Raw genomic sequence first — 19,579 nt, forward strand, 5'->3', positions numbered from 1 at the left:
TTGAAAAAGGTATTCCAAAAGCACTTTCAAACATTCACAGTTTGACCTCAAAAAACCCAAACTAACCAAAAAGGTCTCATCAAAGTTTACTTTTTGTCATTCCTTATTACACATCTCTTAATCTCAGGATTAGAGGATACAGGCTAATGGCAGAGGAGTTAGTGGGGGTGCCCATGGGTTCTTTGGGCAGGGAACCTTCTCCTAGGTTTGCAGGTCCAGTGGGATGTCCCTAGCTTTTGCTGCTGTGTCTAGAACAACCATAGGCAAGCTGTGATCTCCCAGGAGTCTGCAGTACCAGCATTCCTTGGCTAGCCATAACTTGAGTACCCAGCCTCTCAGCTTTCGGTTTATGGAGTGCCAGCCACATCTCACCTCCGGCCACATTAGGTCTTCTAACCCTGTTCTTGATTTGATTTGGGGGATAAAGGAGCCCCTTTTTCATGCAATCTCAGACCACAGTCAACTGAGGAGTTATACTGAGACACAGGCTTGGGTTCCTCAACTTGAACTTCATATGTAGGCTTCACAAAAAAGCCAGTATTCACGGACAAGATCAGTGGGAAATTCAGTTTTCTGCTTTGTGGTCTAGCCTAGTACATGCTATGCTATTTCTCACCTGGTCACCCAGGAGTATGCAACCCCCATTCCTGGGCAGCCTACAGTGAGTGGAACAGCAGAGACTCAAGAATGTCCATCCTTCAGGTTTTAGCTGAACCTCAGAAGGAGTACTAGCCTCAAGTCTGATGGGCCATTTCAGGAAATAAAGTCATAGGGTCCTTGTGGAAAGCCCCCCACACCCCAGAAAAAGAAGCTTCGGAAGAGCAGGTTGGGGGTCTAAGCATGTACGGAAGAGTCAGACAGGAACCAGACCAGAGCCACTGGCTCCTTCGGTGACTCTAGGTTACCTCAGGCCCCAGAAGCTTGGTGGATGGAGTGAGGAATGGGGGTCACAGTGGTCCCCTGGACTGCATGGACAGGTCATTTATGAGACTCAGCACAAAATGTCCCCACTCAGAAAGCAGGACAAAACTTTCTCATCAGTACACTTCTCCTGGCACATCATGACATTTTATTGTTTAATGCTATACAGCTTTGGTTCAGGGCACTTGACAGTTGAGTATCCACCCTCATCGGTATGAGGGAACACTCTGAAGATGCAGGGTAGGGGAGGAACCTGGTTGGGGGGTGGAGTTTAGTCTTTTTCAATCTCTCTGAAATCCTCAGCCCATTGTGGACCAAGTAGTTATGACTGCCAGGGAGTCTTGGATATGGAAGTTCCTAAGGATCTTCCATAGGGAAATGAAGGCATAGCTAATGCAGGAAGCCAGTACCTAGAGAGTCACACACTCGTGGGCATCACAAAGGCAACGATACATCTCCACAGGTCTGTCTTCCAAGTGGCCAGGCCAAAGGAAGATGCCGAGTGGGCATGTCAGTTGGCTGTGGGGTCCCTCCCAAGGGAAACTGTTAGTCACCCCGGCGCTGGAGCATGTGGAAGCCAGAAGTGCCAGGAGATCTTGGGTCGGCTCCAGGGTGTACAGGGTCTGGTAGTCAGCCAGGGTGGAGGAGAAGTGGCAGAGGCTTCCAGAATAAGGGAGATCTGATCTGGGTCTGCCAGTGAGATCCTGTGCACATGTACATGCATGTGTGTGTGTGTGCTGTGTGTCAGGTTGTAGAATGTCTGTGCTTCTTCTTATTGGCCCCAGGGGGGCAGTGTGAGCCTGGATAAGGGTCATGGGAGGTCAGGGTGACAGAGAACAGAAGCTGAATACCTTAAGGTCAGTCACTACTGAACACCGGCAGAGTGAGAGCTGACCCTCTGCCCCCTGTCGCAGTCTAAGCTGGGAGAGCCAGCCAGCATCTTTGAAGAACCAGGCAGAAGGAGAGGGTGTGTGGCAGAGCAGCGCCGCAACCTGTATCTGTCACAACTTTGACTGGTGGCTTTAGCAGACCACTCCACTTCCCAGCCTCAGTTTCTCCTCGGTAAAGTACAGATGATGAAGATGCTTGTCACCTGACTCAAGCCTCACAGAGAGGCTGGGTGCTGATTGGTTTTTGCTGGTTGCTTTGTTCTTGGCTGCGGTCTGGTGGTCAGACACAAGACTTCCCCCAGGGTATCACTCTTAGCAGCCCAAAGAGGCAGCTGAAGAAGCTTATCATCTAGCACAGAGGGAGGGACAAGAGGGAGGGACAGAGAAAAGGAGAGGACTTCCAGTCCCCACTACAGGGACAGAGGCATGGATGAAATGGCTCAGCCAGCTTGTGGGATGTTGTTTCAGAATCACTTAGCATTTGAAGGTGCCTGTTTTCCAGGACGGGGTGCTTCAGAGAGCAGGAAATGTCAGAGCAGACATCTCATCATCCAAAGTCCTCTTGGATTCATAAGACTTCAGCTCTAGCTCAGCAGGGACAGAGCTCTTGAGTCCTGCTTGCTTGCCAATAGCTGCCCAGCTGCTGTGGGGTCCAGCCAAGCTGGTACCAAACATCTGCAGAATACCCCGTGCCGACGATCTTCCTAGACATCTGGTCGATAGGCTGTAGCCACCTCTTCCTCTCCCTGGAGCCATTGGTTGGTTGATCTCTGGATGTATCTCAGTTCCTCCGTTGTTCAGGTCTGTTTTCCAAGGACGGAGGGTGGCCTGCACCCGTGCAATGTCTGGACCTCTGTGTCTTCCCTGTGAACAGGAGCCGAAAGCCTGGACATCACATGGTTTCCAGCCTTCTCTGGAAGCTGAAGTTAGATGGGTGGGTCAAGGGGGCTCCGCTCCACCACTGCCAACCTCCCTCCACATGACCTCAGGCTAATTGATCCATTAGGGTCAGTCACTCTGGACCTAGGCAAGCCAGTCTCAGGCTCACTCACTGATCCTGGACTGTGGCAGCAGCAGCCAGCAGGCAGCTGGACAGCCTGGCCATACTCCAGAGGAGCAGAGCGGGTTAAAGTGTGCGCCCGGCCAGCCGCCAGCAGGCTGGGCGGGGGAGCAGCGGTGGGAAGTGTGAGTTCCTCCCCGTCTGCCTGACAGCTATAAAGGCAGCTGCGGCCACAGAGCAGCCACTGGGCTGAGAGCCCCTCCTGGGAACCCCCTCCCTTGAATGCTCTTTGAAGTGGGAGAGGGAGGCAGCTGGGGAAGCAGGACCAGAGACAGGCAGAGCCCGCACATCTCTGCACTCACCTTCCTGCACCGTGCACCTGGCAGTAGCTCTCACCCTTTTCTCTAAAAGGAGGACAACCTGCTGACCCTGGGTGAGGTAGGCCACTACATACTTGTCCCTGCTCATACTGTGGTCTTTGGGAGGTGTGAGATGTAGCTTATCCCAGACCAGCCAAGCTGTTCAGAATGGGGGCCGGGGGATGTCCCAGCCCCTGGTGAGGGTATTCAACCACAGAGAAAGGGGGGAACAACCTATGCCACACAGTGGCAGGGTGGTCCTGAGGCAACAACCTTGGTACTAGCAGTTGCTGTCTGGTCTGCAAAGCCATGCTGTGGTGGGCCTGTTGAAGGTTTTGGACCCTAGGGAGAGATGGATCCTGTTTGAGCTGGACTTGGCTGGAATCCAGCAGTGTCTGGGAGCCTTAATGAAAACCAAGTGTGAGGCTGACTGGGCACCTGTCTTTGGCAGCAGCAGGGACTGGGGAGCCATGGAGGCTAATGGGACTGTGTGAGATGGGGACTCTGTGCTGGAGTGAAAATAGGGACTCAGATGGAGACCTTCAGTGTCGGGGGTGGGTGGACGTAAGGGTGATGCTGACCAAGCTCCTGGACACCTGCAGGAGAAGGAGGGAGGGAGGGAGAAAAAAAGGGAGAGGGAGAAGGACAGAAGGACAGTAGGACAGTAGGACAGTTGGTATCAGGGCTTCGAGGGTGCTGACCATTTCCAGACTTTCTTCCCCTGGAATTGCTGGGTGCGACTGAGTCCCTAAGTTTGCTCTGTGGTGTGTGTGTGTGTGTGTGGTGGGGGAGGGGGCAGTAGGCTACCTTGTTGTGTGGCTTTGGGCAAGCTGCCTCTTTTTTCTGAAGCCCATTGTCTAACTCACCAGCAGATGACACCCACCTGGGACAAGCTACATTAGCTTCCTTTCTAGGACAGGGTTTAAATTGAGGTGCGCAGCAGCCATTCTGAGAGTTGGAGCAGCAAGGCTGGAAGCTCTCTTGATTTGATTCACCGTAACCCTTGGTGGGTGTTTGGGTTTGAGGGGCTGTTTTGTTGGAAGGGAATCAGGAGCCAGGTGCAGGCTGTACCTCCTTCTGCCCCTCCTCCATATCTCTGTTCTCTCAAGAGAGAAGGGCCCTGAGACAAAGTTTGGAGCTAAGACGAAAGGATGGAGACTTACCATCCAGAGACTACCCCACCCGGGGATCCATCCCATAATCAGCCACCAAACCCAGACAATATTGCATATGCCAGCAAAATTTTGCTGAAGGGACCCTGTTATAGCTGTCTTGTATGAGGCTATGCCAGTGCCTGGCAAATACAGAAGTGGATGCTCACAGTCATCTATAGGATGGAACACAGGGCCCCTAATGGAGAAGCTAGAGAAAGTACCCAAGGAGCTGAAGGGGTCTGCAACCCTATAGGTGGAACAACAATATGAACTAACCAGTACCCCGGAGCTCATGTCTCTAGCTGCATATGTAGCAGAAGATGGCCTAGTTGGCCATCATTGGGAAGAGAGGCCCCTTGGTCTTGCAAACTTTATATGCCCAGTACAGGGGAATGCCAGGGCCAAGAAGTAGGAGTGGGTGGATAGGGGAGCAGGGCGGTGGGGGGGAGGGTATAGGGGACTTTCAGGATAGCATTTGAAATGTAAATAAAGAAAATATCTAATAAAAAAGAGAGAGAGGAGGGCCCAGACCCCTGAGCTGTGTTGCACCTGAGGACCAGATTGCTGGATACCTGGCTGTGAGGATTCCTCTGGGAAGGGAAGGCTGCCATTGCTCAAGAAGAAGGAGGGTATCCCATCTATAACCGATGTAAAGCAGGTAAAACTCCCAAGGCGATCCAAACTAGACAGTGGGCTGAACCTGGTTAATAGCTCTCTTCACAATGACCACTCTGCCAGGCTGGGCTTCTTCCAGTCTCCTGAGTTGTCTCTGTTCTCCACAGACATTCTCCAGGGGCAAAGCTTGGCAGAGGCCCTCAGATGAAGGGTGGCTCAGACTTGGCATTCACACCATCCCTTTGTGCCTAAGCAGGGCAGACATCTGTAATTACTTACCAAGCTGCTTGCTGAGCCCAGATGGATGGCTCGGTCCCTCTCACATGGCAGCCACTACCATAGGATGCCAGATAACCTTACCACTTGAAACACTGGAAGAACCAGAGAGCTTATCTCCAAAGCAGAGCCTGACCTGGTAGTGACGGGGTCTTGCTTCGTAGGATGGATGGCAGACGGCAGCATCCACACTGGGCTTGGTCCTTGCTGGCTGTAGCAGTTGTGGCTGGGGGTGCGGCACCTACGGAGGCTTCCGTGAGTAGTATGCCATTGTCCAGTCATTATTGTTCCCCCCCCCCTACAACCCCCCCAACATGCTTCTCAGCTAGGTGTTGAGCTCATACTGGAGTGGGCTGACTTTGGAGGGCTGTGTAGCAAGGGTCATGCCCAGGGGTATTGATGTTCGATTTGGCTCCAGAAACTTGTTCAGGGTGTTGGTCAGACCAGCCCCTGACCTGGGACTCTGGCCATCCCTGAGTCCCTGACCAGCTCGCTAGAGAGTGACATGTGTCTGGTGTCTCTCTTTCCAGCAAGGGCCTAGTATAAGGCATGTGGACAGGAGGTGTGTATGGGGCGAGCCTGCAAGTGCAGATGAAGTGTGGGCCGTGAGGGAGAAAGCAAGACAAGTTAGATATGCCTCAGGTACCAGCTAAATCCAAAAATGCTCAGCCCTTAGATGGGGGCACATGTGCTCATCAATGGAGTTCTCTCCAGCCATCTGAGAGACCCGCCCACCAGTCCAATAGGAAGCTGCCTCATCCTCTTTCCCCTCAGCTGCATCTTCAGGTTTCTTCTGTTATGGTTGAGTCTCTCCTTACTATTGGGGGGTGCTTTTTACCCAGGACAACAGCCCCACATCCAACAGCCTAGAGGGAGGTGCTGACACCACTGCCTACTGGTGGGGGGAGTGGACCAAGTGGACAGCATGTTCCCGCAGTTGTGGGGGCGGGGTGACATCCCAGGAGCGCCACTGCCTTCAACAGAGGTGAGTTCACCAGAAACCCCCAAAGGTGCGTGGGGAGAGGCAGCCTGGCCAGTGGCCTGGTGGCTTTTCCTCTGGGCTCACATTTGATGTACGCAGGCTTCTCTTCCCGTAGGCATCCACTGGGCAGAGAGCTTCTGACAAGTCCTTAACAATGGTTTTCTGGGGTGCTGGAGAGGGAGTATCAGAAAGCAAGGACTGTTTATAGGGCTTTGCCACTGAGGAGCAAGACCCCGTGTCTTCTGAAGCATGGAAGAGCACAGGGCAAGGTGCTAAGAGCCTTTGCTTTCAGAGGGACTTGGGTTTGAGTCTTATTTCTGCTCTTTCTAAGCTGTGTGACCTTGGACAGGGCACTTAACCTCTCTGAACACCAGTTTCCTCATCTGTGGTTTCATGTGAAGAGCATGATGAAGCCAGCTCCTGATTCTGGGCACACATGACACCACATGTATTTGCATGTTAGCACCACATGTATTTGCATGTTAGCCTCAGCAAACATGGATGTTACTCATTGGTTCTGTACAGTACAATTCTGTTACGGGTGCTGGGAAGTCAGAGTGGGATCAGATGCCATCCTATGAGCCAGGGAGGCTACTGGAAGCTAGTCCATGGCTGAACAGGTATCGGGATCCACAGCTGGCCACCCAGCCCTAGTTCAGTACCACATTTTCCCACCAGGAGGAAGTCTGTTCCAGGCACAGGGAACAGGACCTGTGTGGGCACGTCCAAACGGTACCAGCTCTGCAGAGTGCAGGTGAGGCCCCAGTCTTGCCCTTGGACCATGGCATCCTGTTGTTTAGGCTGGCTGATGCCCAGGCTCACGCTAAGTCCTTTGGGCGCTCAAAGCTGCGTGTTGTCTCCCCTTTGGTAGGATGTCTTGGACTCCTATCTGTTTCTTGAACTCTTAGTGCATTCTCCTACTATAGTCCCATAGCCTTGGAAATTTGAACACCAGACAGCCACAAAAGCTGCCATCTCTTCATACCTGTGAAGCAGCCTTGGTGGATAGCTACCCTACGCCTCTCTTGCCCCAACTCTCAGGTGTAGCTGTGTGCACTTTTTCATTGGCCTTGGCTGGACCCCAAGGTGGCAGAAGTTTGGGGAGAGGCGTGGGTTATGCGTGAGTTCTGAGAACACTCTCTAAGGGACCAAAGTCAGTCTGAAACTTAGCTGCCTTTCCAGGAGCCACAGGGTGTGGTGGTCGAGGTGCCAGTGCTCCCAGCCTTGATTGGTGTGCCTGGCTGAGCTGCTCCAAGTCTGTCTTTGTGAGCACACCCGTGGGATGTGAGAGCTGAAGGGGAGCTCATGGCTTGTCCTAGATAGGATTCAGTAGACATCCATGAGCTCCTCAAGGAGACAGCCTCTAACCCAGTTTAGACTCCAGCTTGGAATGAACTGTGGCCCCCAAGGGTCATCTGGTCATAGCCATTTCCTGCTCAGCCTCCCCTGGAGCCGGCCTGCCTTCTTCTTTCAGGAGTGTCCACCGGATGGGAGGAGCTTCCGTGAAGAGCAGTGTGTCTCCTTCAACTCCCGTGTGTATGACGGCCGGGCGTACCAGTGGAAGCCCCTTTACCCGGGTACCTGAGCCTCAGGAATGAGCTCTGCTGGTGGGAGTGTGGGATAGGTCAGGCTTAGAGCCAGGACCTGCTAAAGCCTACTGTGGCCATGTTCAGAGCTCAGAGCTAACCCCATTTCTCTAGAAAAGGGTCTGGAGGTCCGTCCTCTCCCTCCCCCATGACCCATGACATCACCACTGACAGATTACAGAGCTGAGTTTCCTGCAAGGCTGGCCTCTGAGGTCAAGACTCTCCCACTGTCCCCAGAGCTTGGACAGGAATCAGCCCAGACAATCCTAAACGAGGACTGGCCAAGGTCCTGTGGGACCAGGAACAGGCTTGCTGTTCCTTGCCCACCTTTCTACCTCCCCCGCTCTCCCCACAGAAAGAAGAAACACATTTTTCAGGTACACTGTAAATGTTCTCTCTGAATTCAGCACACGTGCTGATGTGTTCAGTTCCTAGTGTGGATAGCAAGTATGATGCCCTCTCACAAGGAGGCAGACTTTAGAACTCAGAGCTTGGGCCAGGCCAGATGATCCGTGCCTCATTCATTTCTGTTACCAATACTTTGTCAGGTCCTTTCTTTGCAAGCCTCACTTTCTCCATCCATGTAGTGGGAAGGGTGCTATCTCAGTAGGAGAGGGTGAATCTGGCACCCCCTTTCCTGATGCCCCGTCTCCTCCCACCTCCCTCCAGATGACTACGTGCACATCTCCAGTAAGCCATGCGACCTACACTGCAGCACCGTGGACGGCCAACGGCAGCTCACGGTGCCGGCCCGAGACGGCACTTCCTGCAAGCTCACCGACCTGAGAGGGGTTTGCGTGTCTGGAAAATGTGAGGTTGTTAAACATTGTACCAAAAGTATGGCTGTTCTCACTGCTGGCCACCCTGCCTGTCAGAGACAGTGGCCCCCCTGTATAGCCAGCCACAGCGCCCTCTCAGCAGCCTCTCTCATTGCTTCTTGCAGCCCATTGGCTGTGATGGAGTACTCTTCTCCACCCACACGCTGGACAAGTGTGGTGTCTGCCAGGGGGACGGGAGCAGCTGCACCCACGTGACAGGCAACTACCGAAAGGGCAACAATCATCTTGGTAAGGGCAGGTGTGGCGGCTTGGATGGGTGGGCGTATCCCTGCCTCCCACAAGGTTTCCATCATCAGCCACTTCCTCTCACGGGTCCTTTCATGCCCACCCAGGCCCAGGCAGAGGTGTAAGACTCCCTCCTACTGGCAATAAAAGGGGCTCTTTACATCACTTGCACACCAGAGGACACTCTGAGGTAGCCTTCATGGAGGACCAAATGCCCTGAAGGGGAAAACTGGGGCACAAGTCCTGGCGTGTGTGAGATTCGACTCTGGATGTGCTAGCTTCTGGGTTCATCCTGAGACTCTCCTCTCTAGTGTTGTGTTTGTTGACCTTGTGTTTGCATCTGGCTCTGGCCCAAGCCTCACGTTTGGGAGCTGTGCATGAGACAGACCTCCATGCATCACTTGTGATAGTCAGTACTTAGCCAAATGCATTGCTGTGTCCCAAGAAGTATGTGTGGAGTCAAACTAAGTTATTACAGAGGGCGACTTGAAATCCACTTATCAGATGGGGAAACTGAGGCCAAGTGTGGGAAATGCCTGCTCAAACTCCCCCAGGGAGGCAAGAGAATCCTATTGAGACCACTGGAGGGCCTAGGAGGCCAACAAGTCTTGGTGACATGAGGGGTGATCATAGAATTAGTGTGGACTCCAATAGTCCCATAGGAGGCCCCCAAGAGATGAAGTTAGGCATCAGAGGTCAAGAAGTGCCTCCCCCTGAGAGCTTCTGTCAGATGCCACAGGCTATACACGGCCCACTAGACAGGGCTCCTACTGGAGCTCCCTCTGAGGAGGCTGGGGCTGATGTGAAAATGATCCCACTAATTCTGCTGAGTGTTTCCCCAACCAGGCACAGAGCCAGGTCTGGACAGCATTAACTCACTCACGCCTGGAGACATTGCTACAAGGCAATTGCTGCTACTGTTGCCCAGATCTGCAGAGAGAGCAAATGATTAAGGTGACCTGAAATTCTAAGGCCCTGGGTTTCAACCTGGGCAGCTGGACCCTGGGTTCTAGCTGCAGAGCTGCACATCTGCCCTGACAGGTCCTAGGTCCCTGACCAAGCTCAAAGCCAGTCCTTATCCTGAAGTTCCTGGGAGTCAATGTTAGCTGCTCAGGAGTCTTGGAAACCACTTGCTGATTTAAAAATTAGATCCAGGTGTAGTGGTGCATGCCTGCAATCCCAGCACTTGGGAGACAGAGGCAGGAGGATCACTGCAAGTTCAAGGCTACCATGATCTACATAACAAGTTCTAGGTCAGCTGCTGTCACATGGAGGGACCCTATCTCAGCAAAGTAAACACTTTGGTCTCAATCAGTATTTTGTCTTCTAGAAGGCCAGGCCTTCATGAACCGGTTTCCTCTTCTCACTACATGGGCATTGCCCTCAGTCTGCTACAATGGGGGTAGTGTGCACACATAAATGGCTCAGTGCTACAAATCAGAGCCCCTCGCCCTGGTTTCCAAAGAACCCAATGTGAGACACTGTCAGGGCACAATCTTTAAGTACCTGTAAGGTAGGGTGAGGTCATGGCCAAGGCAGGATCATCTGGCCTGGGGGTGGCTTGAATGTGGACTCTGCAGCCTTCTATAGGAGATTCAGGAAAGCAACACCAACTTCCTCCTTCTGAGACCTCCCTCTTCTGCCAGGAGATGGCTCTGTTCTTATTAACTGTTTTTGGCCAGGTCTCCCTCCACTGGCAGCTCCCTGCCTGGATGATGGGGTCTGAGCTGCTGGCAGTGCCCTCTTACAGCCCAGGCATGTGGACAGTAGCCCTTGTAGGGTGTCGGCTTCTATTTGAGCCTCTCTGTGTGGATGCATCAAGCCTTAGCTGTTAACGAGATGTTATGATAAGATGGAAGAGGTTGGGCCTTCCAGTGCCATGAGCGTTGACTATGGCAGGAACAAGCCCTATGCAGGTACCCTTTACAGAGCTCAGAGATGGCACTGATGCCAAGAAGTGGCTTTGCAGAGGAGAAATGGCAGCTCCTTCTCTGTACTGCCATCCCTGGCTTTGCTTACATATGTTCCTATGCCCACAGGTTACTCCTTGGTGACCCATATTCCAGCTGGTGCCCGGGATATCCAGATTGTGGAGAGGAAGAAGTCAGCAGATGTGCTGGGTGCGTAGGTGAATCTGAGGATGCATATGGACAGAGAAGGGCACCTGACCTTCGCTCTCTTAATTGAGGAATGGAACAATCCAGGTGGCCAGGCACAGCTGCGGGAGGCAGCGATGCAGCCAGCTGTTGGGAAGGGGGTCCCCGATGTCATCCTTTGTATGGAATTGTCCTTAGAGGTGCTGGACAAGAGCCAGGGTGTGAGATCAGGCAGTGAGTTCTCTATCACTAGAGAACCTGGTCCAGACATAATCCAGGGAGCCAGAGGTAGGGTCTATTTGAGGACTGAGCCACAGCACCGAGAGGTCTAAGGCCAGGAGCTGCTGAGGAAGGATTTATCACAGTCTATCTGTAGTGTCACGATGACCATGCCCAGTTTCCTGAGGGAGGTGACACTCTAGGATGGAAGTGGCTATGTGGGACAGGCTATGGATGCACTAGCATGGTGGTGAGGCCCCACCTTGATGACATTCTGCATGGGTGGTGTGTGAACCTGGAGAGCTGCCATGACCTGGTGACTGACGCACCATATGGGCAGGTACCTGTGAGCCATTCTGCCATGGGCTCAGTCTTACCGAGCAGTTCTCCAAAATGAACTTCGCCTTGGTCTTAACACAGAGTTCCATCACCCACCTGTCTTGCCTCCCATACCTCATGTACTTTAGCAGGACAGAGGTCTGCTCTAGGGATATAGAAAAGGGGTGTGTGTGTGTGTGTGTGTGTGTGTGTGTGTGTGTGTGTATGTGTGTGTGTGTATGTGTGTGTGTGTGTCCTCAGATTGAGCGCAGCATCAGGCCCAACCCCAGCAAGTTTGCACATGGCTGGCTCTGGGCCCACACTGCTGGGGACATCTGTGGGCTGAGCATGGAGAGCCAGGCCTCCAGCCAGGCCAGTGGCTCTGCTGTCTGCTAGCTCACTAAGGCTGCAGGGAGGCCAGGAGACGTTGTGTTTTCTGAGCTGGCTGCAAAGTTCTCATTCTTGAAGCAGACACTGGAAATAGCAAGGGCTGGGAAAGCATCAGGAAGGAAGGGCCTCGCTGTCAGGAAACAGGTTCTGGATGTGGGCCCTGAGCTGAACCCTGGGCACAGATCTGGCAGCTGAGTTGGGACAGCCAGGCCCCAGCCGGACTTGGACCTGACGCTCCGTTCTGACGCTATTACGTTAAAGGCATTTTTCAGACGCGTCCTGCTTGTTGCGTCTGTCTGATAATAAATTAATTGCCCCGGCTCCTCTGCTTGGATTGCATCAGGGCCTTTGGAAACGACGCTCGCGTCTCTGGCGGGCCAGTTCCTGGAACCGGCTTTAAGGACACCCTCTAGAAGACAGAATGTCCCCCAGCACTGAGACTGCCTCCTCCCCTTCTTCCCCAGCTCTCAGGCTCAGAGAACCTTTACTTATCCCCCATAGCTTCAGGAAAGGCCAGCTTCCAGGCCAGTGTTTGACGACGGGGCATCTGGGAAATGGGCTGTCAGAGTGTCTTGGGCATATTCCTTTCTGGTTCTAACTTTCAGTTGCCTCCGGCCATGTCCTGAAAAGTGTCCAGTCACCTGCCTAAGGGAAATGGTGAGAGAACGTGTGCAGGCTCTGCTCTTGCCTGATTGGGTCCCCGGGAGGTGTTAAGCCCAGCAGGATAAACAGATTAATTGGGCAACAGTAAAGGCAGACCACTGAATGCTGTTGTTTCTACAAGAAGGGCAGGGCTGGTCAGCTTGGAGTGGTCCCAGGAAAAGACTTCTGGAGAGCATTGTACACTAGCCAGGACACACTAAAGTGTCACTCTCTGTGGACCCTGGAAGAGGTACTGAGGTCCCTTCTTAGCTGCAGTTGGTACTACAACCAGAGTCCTTGTCAGTTTGTGCTTTCTTGTCTAGAATCTGGCTGGTACCTGTTGTTCACAGCTATAGACTCGCCTGGTCCAGACTGGCCACTTGGCCATGGCTCTAGCTCATTACCTTTCAATCCTTTTGGCTCATCTGAGACAGACAGAAGGGCAGGGTCAGCCTTCCCTGTTGGCTCTTCCAACCACCCAGACTGGCCTGTGGTTGTTTGTTTTAAACTGATAGGAAAGTGTTTGTGTCTCTTAGGTTTTCACTGGCCAGGGCCACATGCTGGCCCCAGGCACAGTGTCTGTCTGATCCTCTGTGACATTGAATTTCCTGTCTTTGGGTCATTTTGGAGAGGGAGGGCATGGCTGGCCACCCTTCTTGGAGCCTGTATGCTGACTCCTCCCTGTTTCTCTCTCCTTTCTGCTTGGCCCGTCTAGCCCATGTGACTCAGTGATTTTTATTCTTTCAGCCCTTGCAGATGAAGCTGGTTTCTACTTCTTCAATGGCAACTACAAAGTGGACAGCCCCAAGAACTTCAACATTGCTGGCACAGTGGTCAAGTACCGACGGCCCATGGATGTCTATGAGACTGGCATCGAGTATATAGTGGCACAGGGGCCCACCAACCAGGGCCTGAATGTCATGGTGCGTATGCCACAGGCTTTCAGAGATGGTGGGGGTAGTGGCTTCCCAGAATCCAGTTACAGGTGGGGGCTTGAGGGCCCTGAATGCAGCCATATTGCTGCAGTCTGTGGTAGGGGTAAGGGGTTGTTCATTCATTCATCTAATCACTGTTAGCTTTCTCATTCATTTATTCACTCAGACTTTAGTTCATTTACTTTGTCTCCCATTAATTCATTAATTCATCTATCCATTCATTTGCTTACTCCCTCTCTCATTCATCCATCCATCCATCCATCCATCCATCCATCCATCCATCCATCCATTCAGAACTGTTGTTCTATGCCATCCCATTCTGTGATCATTGGGAACCTCATGGAAATCTAAGGACAGGTGGCTGGCCTTATTTTTCAGTTGAGTCTTTTTGTCCCTCAAGGTTGTACTACCTCTATCAGTACACAAGGTTGTACTACCTTCATCGGTGCACAAGATTATACTACCTCCATTGGTACACAGTTTTGGGGGTGCTTTTGGCCACTTCCTGCCCTGGATTCTCAGGGCTCTGAACAGCAGGCAGGGCAGAGTTTGGACTTGTTGTATGGCTAGTGTTTTTCCACAGTTGGCATCAAGGAGTGCAAGCCACTGTAGCTTCTCACCCCAGATCCATGGACACACAAATGAGCAATTCTGACATTCTCCAAGAAAGCTGGCTCCCACCACAGTGTGCTCTGTGGCCTCATATTGTAGGTAGAGAATCTGGAGAGGTTTATACAGTCATTTACCTGTAAGTTGCAGGTCTGCCTGAGCAGGGGCCACTTGTCTGCTTCTCTGTTGAGCTGGAGACATCTTTGGAACATGCAGAAATTCCATGACACATTCCATACCCTACCCACATAAGCATCTCTGCTCTTCCTGCAGTCCAGTGGCAGGCTGTGCAACCCAATTGGGTCTATATAGAGCCTTCTCTACTGTGTTCCATAAAGCATAGGCAACATTTTAAGTTGCTTGCTGGGCAGACTAGACTGATATTACCAGGTGTGAAATGAGCCACCTCAAGAATTCCTGCTCATGGTAGAGATTGCAAGCTGCAGAACCAGCACAGTGTCTCGTCCTATAGAATGGTCCTGTTATTTTGAATTATGGGGTGACTGGATCACAGCTGTGTGCAGATGCTATGATTCACCCAGGTAGATGGAAACTGCTCTTGGAGGACTAGCAGGAGACTATTTATCACATTTGAGCCAAATGTGTTCAACCCAAGGCCATGTTAACATGCTCTAGAAAAGTCACCACACCTATACAAAGCTCAGTAAGGGTCATTGCTTGGTTGGGCTTACTGCATTCAAGTGTACTCTGATGACAGATCACTGGGATCATTTTATCACTGTCAGGGAAACATGAACTGTGTGACTGAATGTGGAGTGTGTTTTCTGTTCTTTTGTTCTTGAGGCCATGGTGTGATTATATCTGTGATACCAGAGGAGGCAATGGTAACTCTGATTTGCTCTTGGATATGTCATGGGTGTTTACTTATTAGCACTGTCAATAGAGGGCTGTGACCATCACTTACACATTTAGCAATGAGGGACCCAGTAGACACATTCCTGGCCAGACCTGGGTCATCCCTCTTGTCACTACTTATCCAAATGCTTATGATGAGGACAACAACAATGGCAGTTAGGGTCCATAGCCAACAACGACAACTCAGACCTGGCTCTAGAATGCCCAGCCTTCTCTCCAGGCAACAGTTGAGTAAGTAGACAGTTGTTGGTCCTTTAGAAGAGAACCGTGGGTTCCTCTGTCCTTCAGCAGATTCTCGGATCTAGAAACTGGTTCAAGAAATGGGGGGAAAGGGTCATAACCTTGTCTGAACAGCTGGTTCTGCCTCCTTCTCCTCTCGCTTGGCCTATCCCAATCAAGAAGGACCCTTTTAGCCCATGTGTCTACTTCCAAGGTGTGTGTGGGGTGTTTCTTTTTCTGTTTCCTGTGACTCTGTGTCTGTCACTTGAGATACTGTAAGAGAGAGAGAGAGAGAGAGAGAGAGAGAGAGAGAGTGAGAGAGAGAGAGAGAGAGAGAGAGAGAAAGAGAGAGAGGTGTGAACACATTGGGAGGCCACAAGAAAACTTCAGGGGCTGTCCTCACTAGCCTGTCTCTTGAGACAGGGTCCCTCACTGAGCCTGAGGCTCATCACCTCAGTTCGGGTGGTTGCCTAGCAAGCTCCAGTGCCTCAAAAGTTGTGTTGTAGAAGCACGCAGGTTTTATATGGGTGCTGGGGTTTTGAATTTGCTTGAACAGCAAGTGTGCTTACCACCACTGAGTCACCTACCCAGCCCCTCTGTTACTGTTTTCTGTTGCTCACCTTTATCAATCTAGGGCCTGCTCATATCTACAGCTGCCGGGGAGTCCAGAACTTGCCATCACCCCTTACCACCAGCCCTGCCATGGGAGGGTGTCCCACACTGTCTTTCTAAATGTCATCAGTGTTGCTCAGCCACCCACCTGTGAGCAGAATGTTCTGGGGCTTCCTGGTAGAAGTGGTCACCAGTGAGTTGCCTGCTCTTGAATTACCCCTCTTGCATTTGCACTCAGTGTGAGCCTCATTCGCTCTACCCTCCCTGTTAGCAGGCCAGCATGTTGTTCCAGAGTGTAAGGGTGCTCCTGGTGGGCTGCAATTCTCCTGAAGGCCCAGGAACAACTGTCTATTCTCTAGGATTTCCCTGGTGGCTAAAGGACATAACCTTACCAGATATATTGGTCTGGTGGTCAGGAGAGACTAGGCAAGGCCCAGAGGAAGGGCACGTTTAGGAAGGGAAGCTGTCTATGTGCATCTCTCCTAAGGCTTCATTAGCTGTTGAGATTTCACCATTTCCAATTATCTCGACCCAAATCTCTCTGTGAAGTGGGTCCCACTGCTGCAGCCTAACTCTGTCTGGTGGAGCAGACCTAGCAGGGTGAGAAGCTGACCCAGGCTCATTCTTCTCTTCTGCCTTCTCTGTCCTGAAGCTTTAAGCATCAGAGTTTCTTGACCACACCTGCAGTCATTTGCTTAGCCTGAAATGGTGTCGGCTCTCTTTGTCATCTTGCTCCAGTGAAGTGCCTTCCATAGTCCCTGATCCTGTCCTTAGACACCCTTGAGATGTCATCTGGATGGTACTCATTCTCTATCTGGTATCCTGCTATGGCTTGTCTTGGCTTTGTTTAGATTTCTGTGGGTTGTTCATTGCCACCCTCCAGGGCCTTGTTGCGCTCTGTGCTCTAGCTAGGCAGCTCTATGGCCCCATGAGTAGTTAGTCCTGCACCAAATCCACTACTGTCAGCTTCCAGATCTTAGGGAAGTGACTTTGAACAAAGGCACTGAAGTCTGTCTAGGGGAGAGGTCACTTGTGGTCTCTGTAAAGGCCTTGATTATCTCCTAGTAGCTTCATGACCAGGTGACCCTTCAATGCTGTCCTGGACAGGGGCATGGTCTGAATTTTGATCCCTCATTGGAGGCCCTTGAAGTCCTGGGTAGATAAAATGAGACCAGTGCTATTAGGATGTCTGGCCCATGATGGCAGTGACATGCAGTGTGTCCCCCATTTTCTGCTCTCAAAGTGACCTACCCCTCTCCCCATTTTGGTGTGCCTCACTCACAGTCTCAAGGCACAGCCGTCCTAGGACATTTGCATGAGGCCACATTCTTGGATCAGGTGTGATTCCTTGGGAAATGTACCCAGGGCTGTTTGGTCTCAAGGGTTTTTGGGTGTTAAGAAGGAGAGAGGACAGGAGCCGGGTCTCACTTCTTCTCCTTTCCCAGGTGTGGAACCAGAACGGCAAAAGCCCCTCTATCACCTTCGAGTACACCTTGCTGCAGTCACCTCACATGCACCACCTGCCGCCTGTCTATTACAGCTTCTCTGAGGCAGCCTCCCAGAGCACAGAGAGCACCGAGCGGCAGGAGCTGGACAGTGCCAGGCTGCTGGGCTTCATGCAGCACAATGGCTCACTCTACCGCCAGACCTCCTCAGAGAGGCTGGGCCTGAACAGCCAGCTGTTTCAGCCTCCAGCCCCTGAGGTGGAGCTAGGTCCAAGCAGAGGCCAGGAGTCCAACGAGGTGTGCAAGCAAGCCAGCGGTGGGGTCTGTGAGGGACCTCCCAGGGGCAAGGGTTTCCAAGGTGAGAAAGAGGAAGAGTGGGTATGGGAAAGGCCTGGGCTCCGCAGGGGCAGAGGCCTCAAGTGAGAAGTGTTGGTCTTCTTTGAAGTCTGCAGAAGAGGCTAAGGAGAATTTCAGTTGCTTGCACATCTCTCTGGGCAGGCAGAGTGTGAAGTCAGAGCTATACAGCCATAGTTCTGCAGATTGGCTATAGGGTGCTCTTGAACACCCAAATTCTCAGCTTCTTAGCTACTCAAATCCCTGTATACTGTGCTGTGTTTGCAGAGAACCTGCATTGATCATCAGAGCTGACCCCAGTACTAGATGCAGTGTGTGTGTACTGTGGGTAGCAATTGACTTTAAGTCAATGCAAGGTGACACAGGATGGAACTGGTATATCAGTGGGTTAGATACTTCTCTCGTTGATTTGACAAAATGCCGACTAAGCAACCCCAGGAAGGAGGGGAGGTTTTATTTTGGCTCCCAATCCCAGGAGATACTTTCCATCATGGCGGCAGGAGCTTAAGGCAGTGGGTCACGTTGCACCTGCAGTCAGGAAGCAGAGGGAGAGAAAGGAAGCTGGTGTTCACTGTCTCAATTGACCTAATCTAGATAACTCCTCATAGACAAGTGTAGAAAGCTTGTCGCCTTGGTGACTCTAGAGCCTGTTAAGTTGACAATCAATATTAACTGTCAAAATCTGCTTAATATAGATATAAGTCTTCCTCCTCCTCCTCCTCCTCCTCCTCCTCCTTCTTCTCTTTCTTCTCCTCCTCTTCCCCTTCCTTCTCCTCCTTCTGTGAGACTAGAACTTGCTGTGTAAACCAGACTGGTCTCAAATTCATAAGACATCCATCTGTCTCTGCCTTTGCCTTCCCAGTGCTAGGATTAAAGCTGTACGCCACCAGACCCAGACAGCATGAAATTCTTTTTCAAAATATTTGGACCCTTCACCCTCTGATTCTTAGGATGCAGACCCCACATTTGCTGAGGGTGAACCATATATGGCTGTCTGAGTCTGATGGAAGAGATGGGCTTAGAGAGAGGAAGTGATCTGCCAGCTCTTCTACCCTGTGGCTCACTTGGGTAGCACTGGGCCTAATGGATGTTGCTGGGGGTCCTGGGTGTGTTGCCTCACACATACTTCTTTCCTGTGCTGGACTTTTTGAGGTTTACGTGTCTGTGTTCTCTCTTCCTAGCCACGCACCAGTCATTTAAGATTCAACCTAAATCCAGGTTATATTATTTCATGAGCCTATAAAGATCCTCTTTCCAAACCAGATCTGATGCAGAACTTCCAGCCGAGCCTGGGCTTTGGGGACACTGCCAAACCGTCTGCAGTGATCATTGGGTTTCCTATCATTCGATGATATTGGTGTCTTATGGAGAAGAATCTGGGGACTCCTGCTTTTTCCCTGCCCCATGAATTCATCCTGTTCATGTAACTCACCTGTCACACACAGGAATGTGTGGGAGTAGGAGGGACAATCAACACAAGAGCAGCATGGCTGTTGAAACACCTGTCTCTCTGCAGACCACAATGCCACTGGGAGAGCTTTCTCCGCGGACAAGGATGACCGGGAGATCAGTGCCCATTTCACCTCCCACGAGCTTCTCTCAGCCAACACCATCTCCGACCAGCTCTTGGGCACAGGCTCTGAATCAGAAGAGTTCTCACTCAATGAGACCATGAATAGCATCTTTGCCCAGGGTGCTCCCAGAAGCTCCCCAGCTGAGAGCCTCTATGTGGATTATGAGGAGAATGAGGGGCCTGCTGCCTACTTGATCAATGGGTCTTACCTGGAGCTGAGCAGTGACAGGATCAACACCTCCTCTGAGGCCCCATTCCCCAACACCAGTGCCAGCCCCCCCAACTTGGCTGGGAACAGGACTCACAAGGCAAGGTAAGAGGCACTTCTCCTTGCCCTATCTTACTGCCCTATGGAGTAGGAGTCATTGTAGAGGGATCTAGCTAGAAGGGCCAGGAGCCTGGAGATAAGTGGGAAAGCACGGGTAAGTGAATCTGACATGAGGT

General features: G+C 51.8%; 1 protein-coding gene across 4 annotated transcripts in view; it reads left to right on the forward strand.

Moving 5' to 3' along the window:
* The first annotated feature begins 3,011 nt into the window (after positions 1-3,011).
* Positions 3,012-19,579, forward strand: part of Adamtsl2 (ADAMTS-like 2) — a 29,646-nt gene continuing 13,078 nt past the window's right edge. For 2 of the 4 annotated variants that reach the window (XR_003953747.1, XM_006498439.4), the window contains exons 1-11: positions 3,012-3,249; positions 5,380-5,470; positions 6,058-6,200; positions 6,876-6,951; positions 7,672-7,774; positions 8,453-8,598; positions 8,727-8,850; positions 10,887-10,967; positions 13,260-13,435; positions 17,209-17,566; positions 19,079-19,448. Coding sequence is in view for 3 of the 4 variants with exons in the window: in XM_006498439.4 (XP_006498502.1) it covers positions 5,381-5,470; positions 6,058-6,200; positions 6,876-6,951; positions 7,672-7,774; positions 8,453-8,598; positions 8,727-8,850; positions 10,887-10,967; positions 13,260-13,435; positions 17,209-17,566; positions 19,079-19,448 (1,667 nt within the window). In the remaining variant the exon portion in view is untranslated. The remainder of the gene's footprint in view (positions 3,250-5,379; positions 5,471-6,057; positions 6,201-6,875; positions 6,952-7,671; positions 7,775-8,452; positions 8,599-8,726; positions 8,851-10,886; positions 10,968-13,259; positions 13,436-17,208; positions 17,567-19,078; positions 19,449-19,579) is intronic. The other 2 variants (XM_030252238.1, NM_029981.2) reach the window with 2 other exon arrangements.

This window comes from Mus musculus, chromosome 2, assembly GCF_000001635.26.
Source record: "Mus musculus strain C57BL/6J chromosome 2, GRCm38.p6 C57BL/6J".
Classification (NCBI taxonomy): Eukaryota; Metazoa; Chordata; class Mammalia; order Rodentia; family Muridae; genus Mus; species Mus musculus.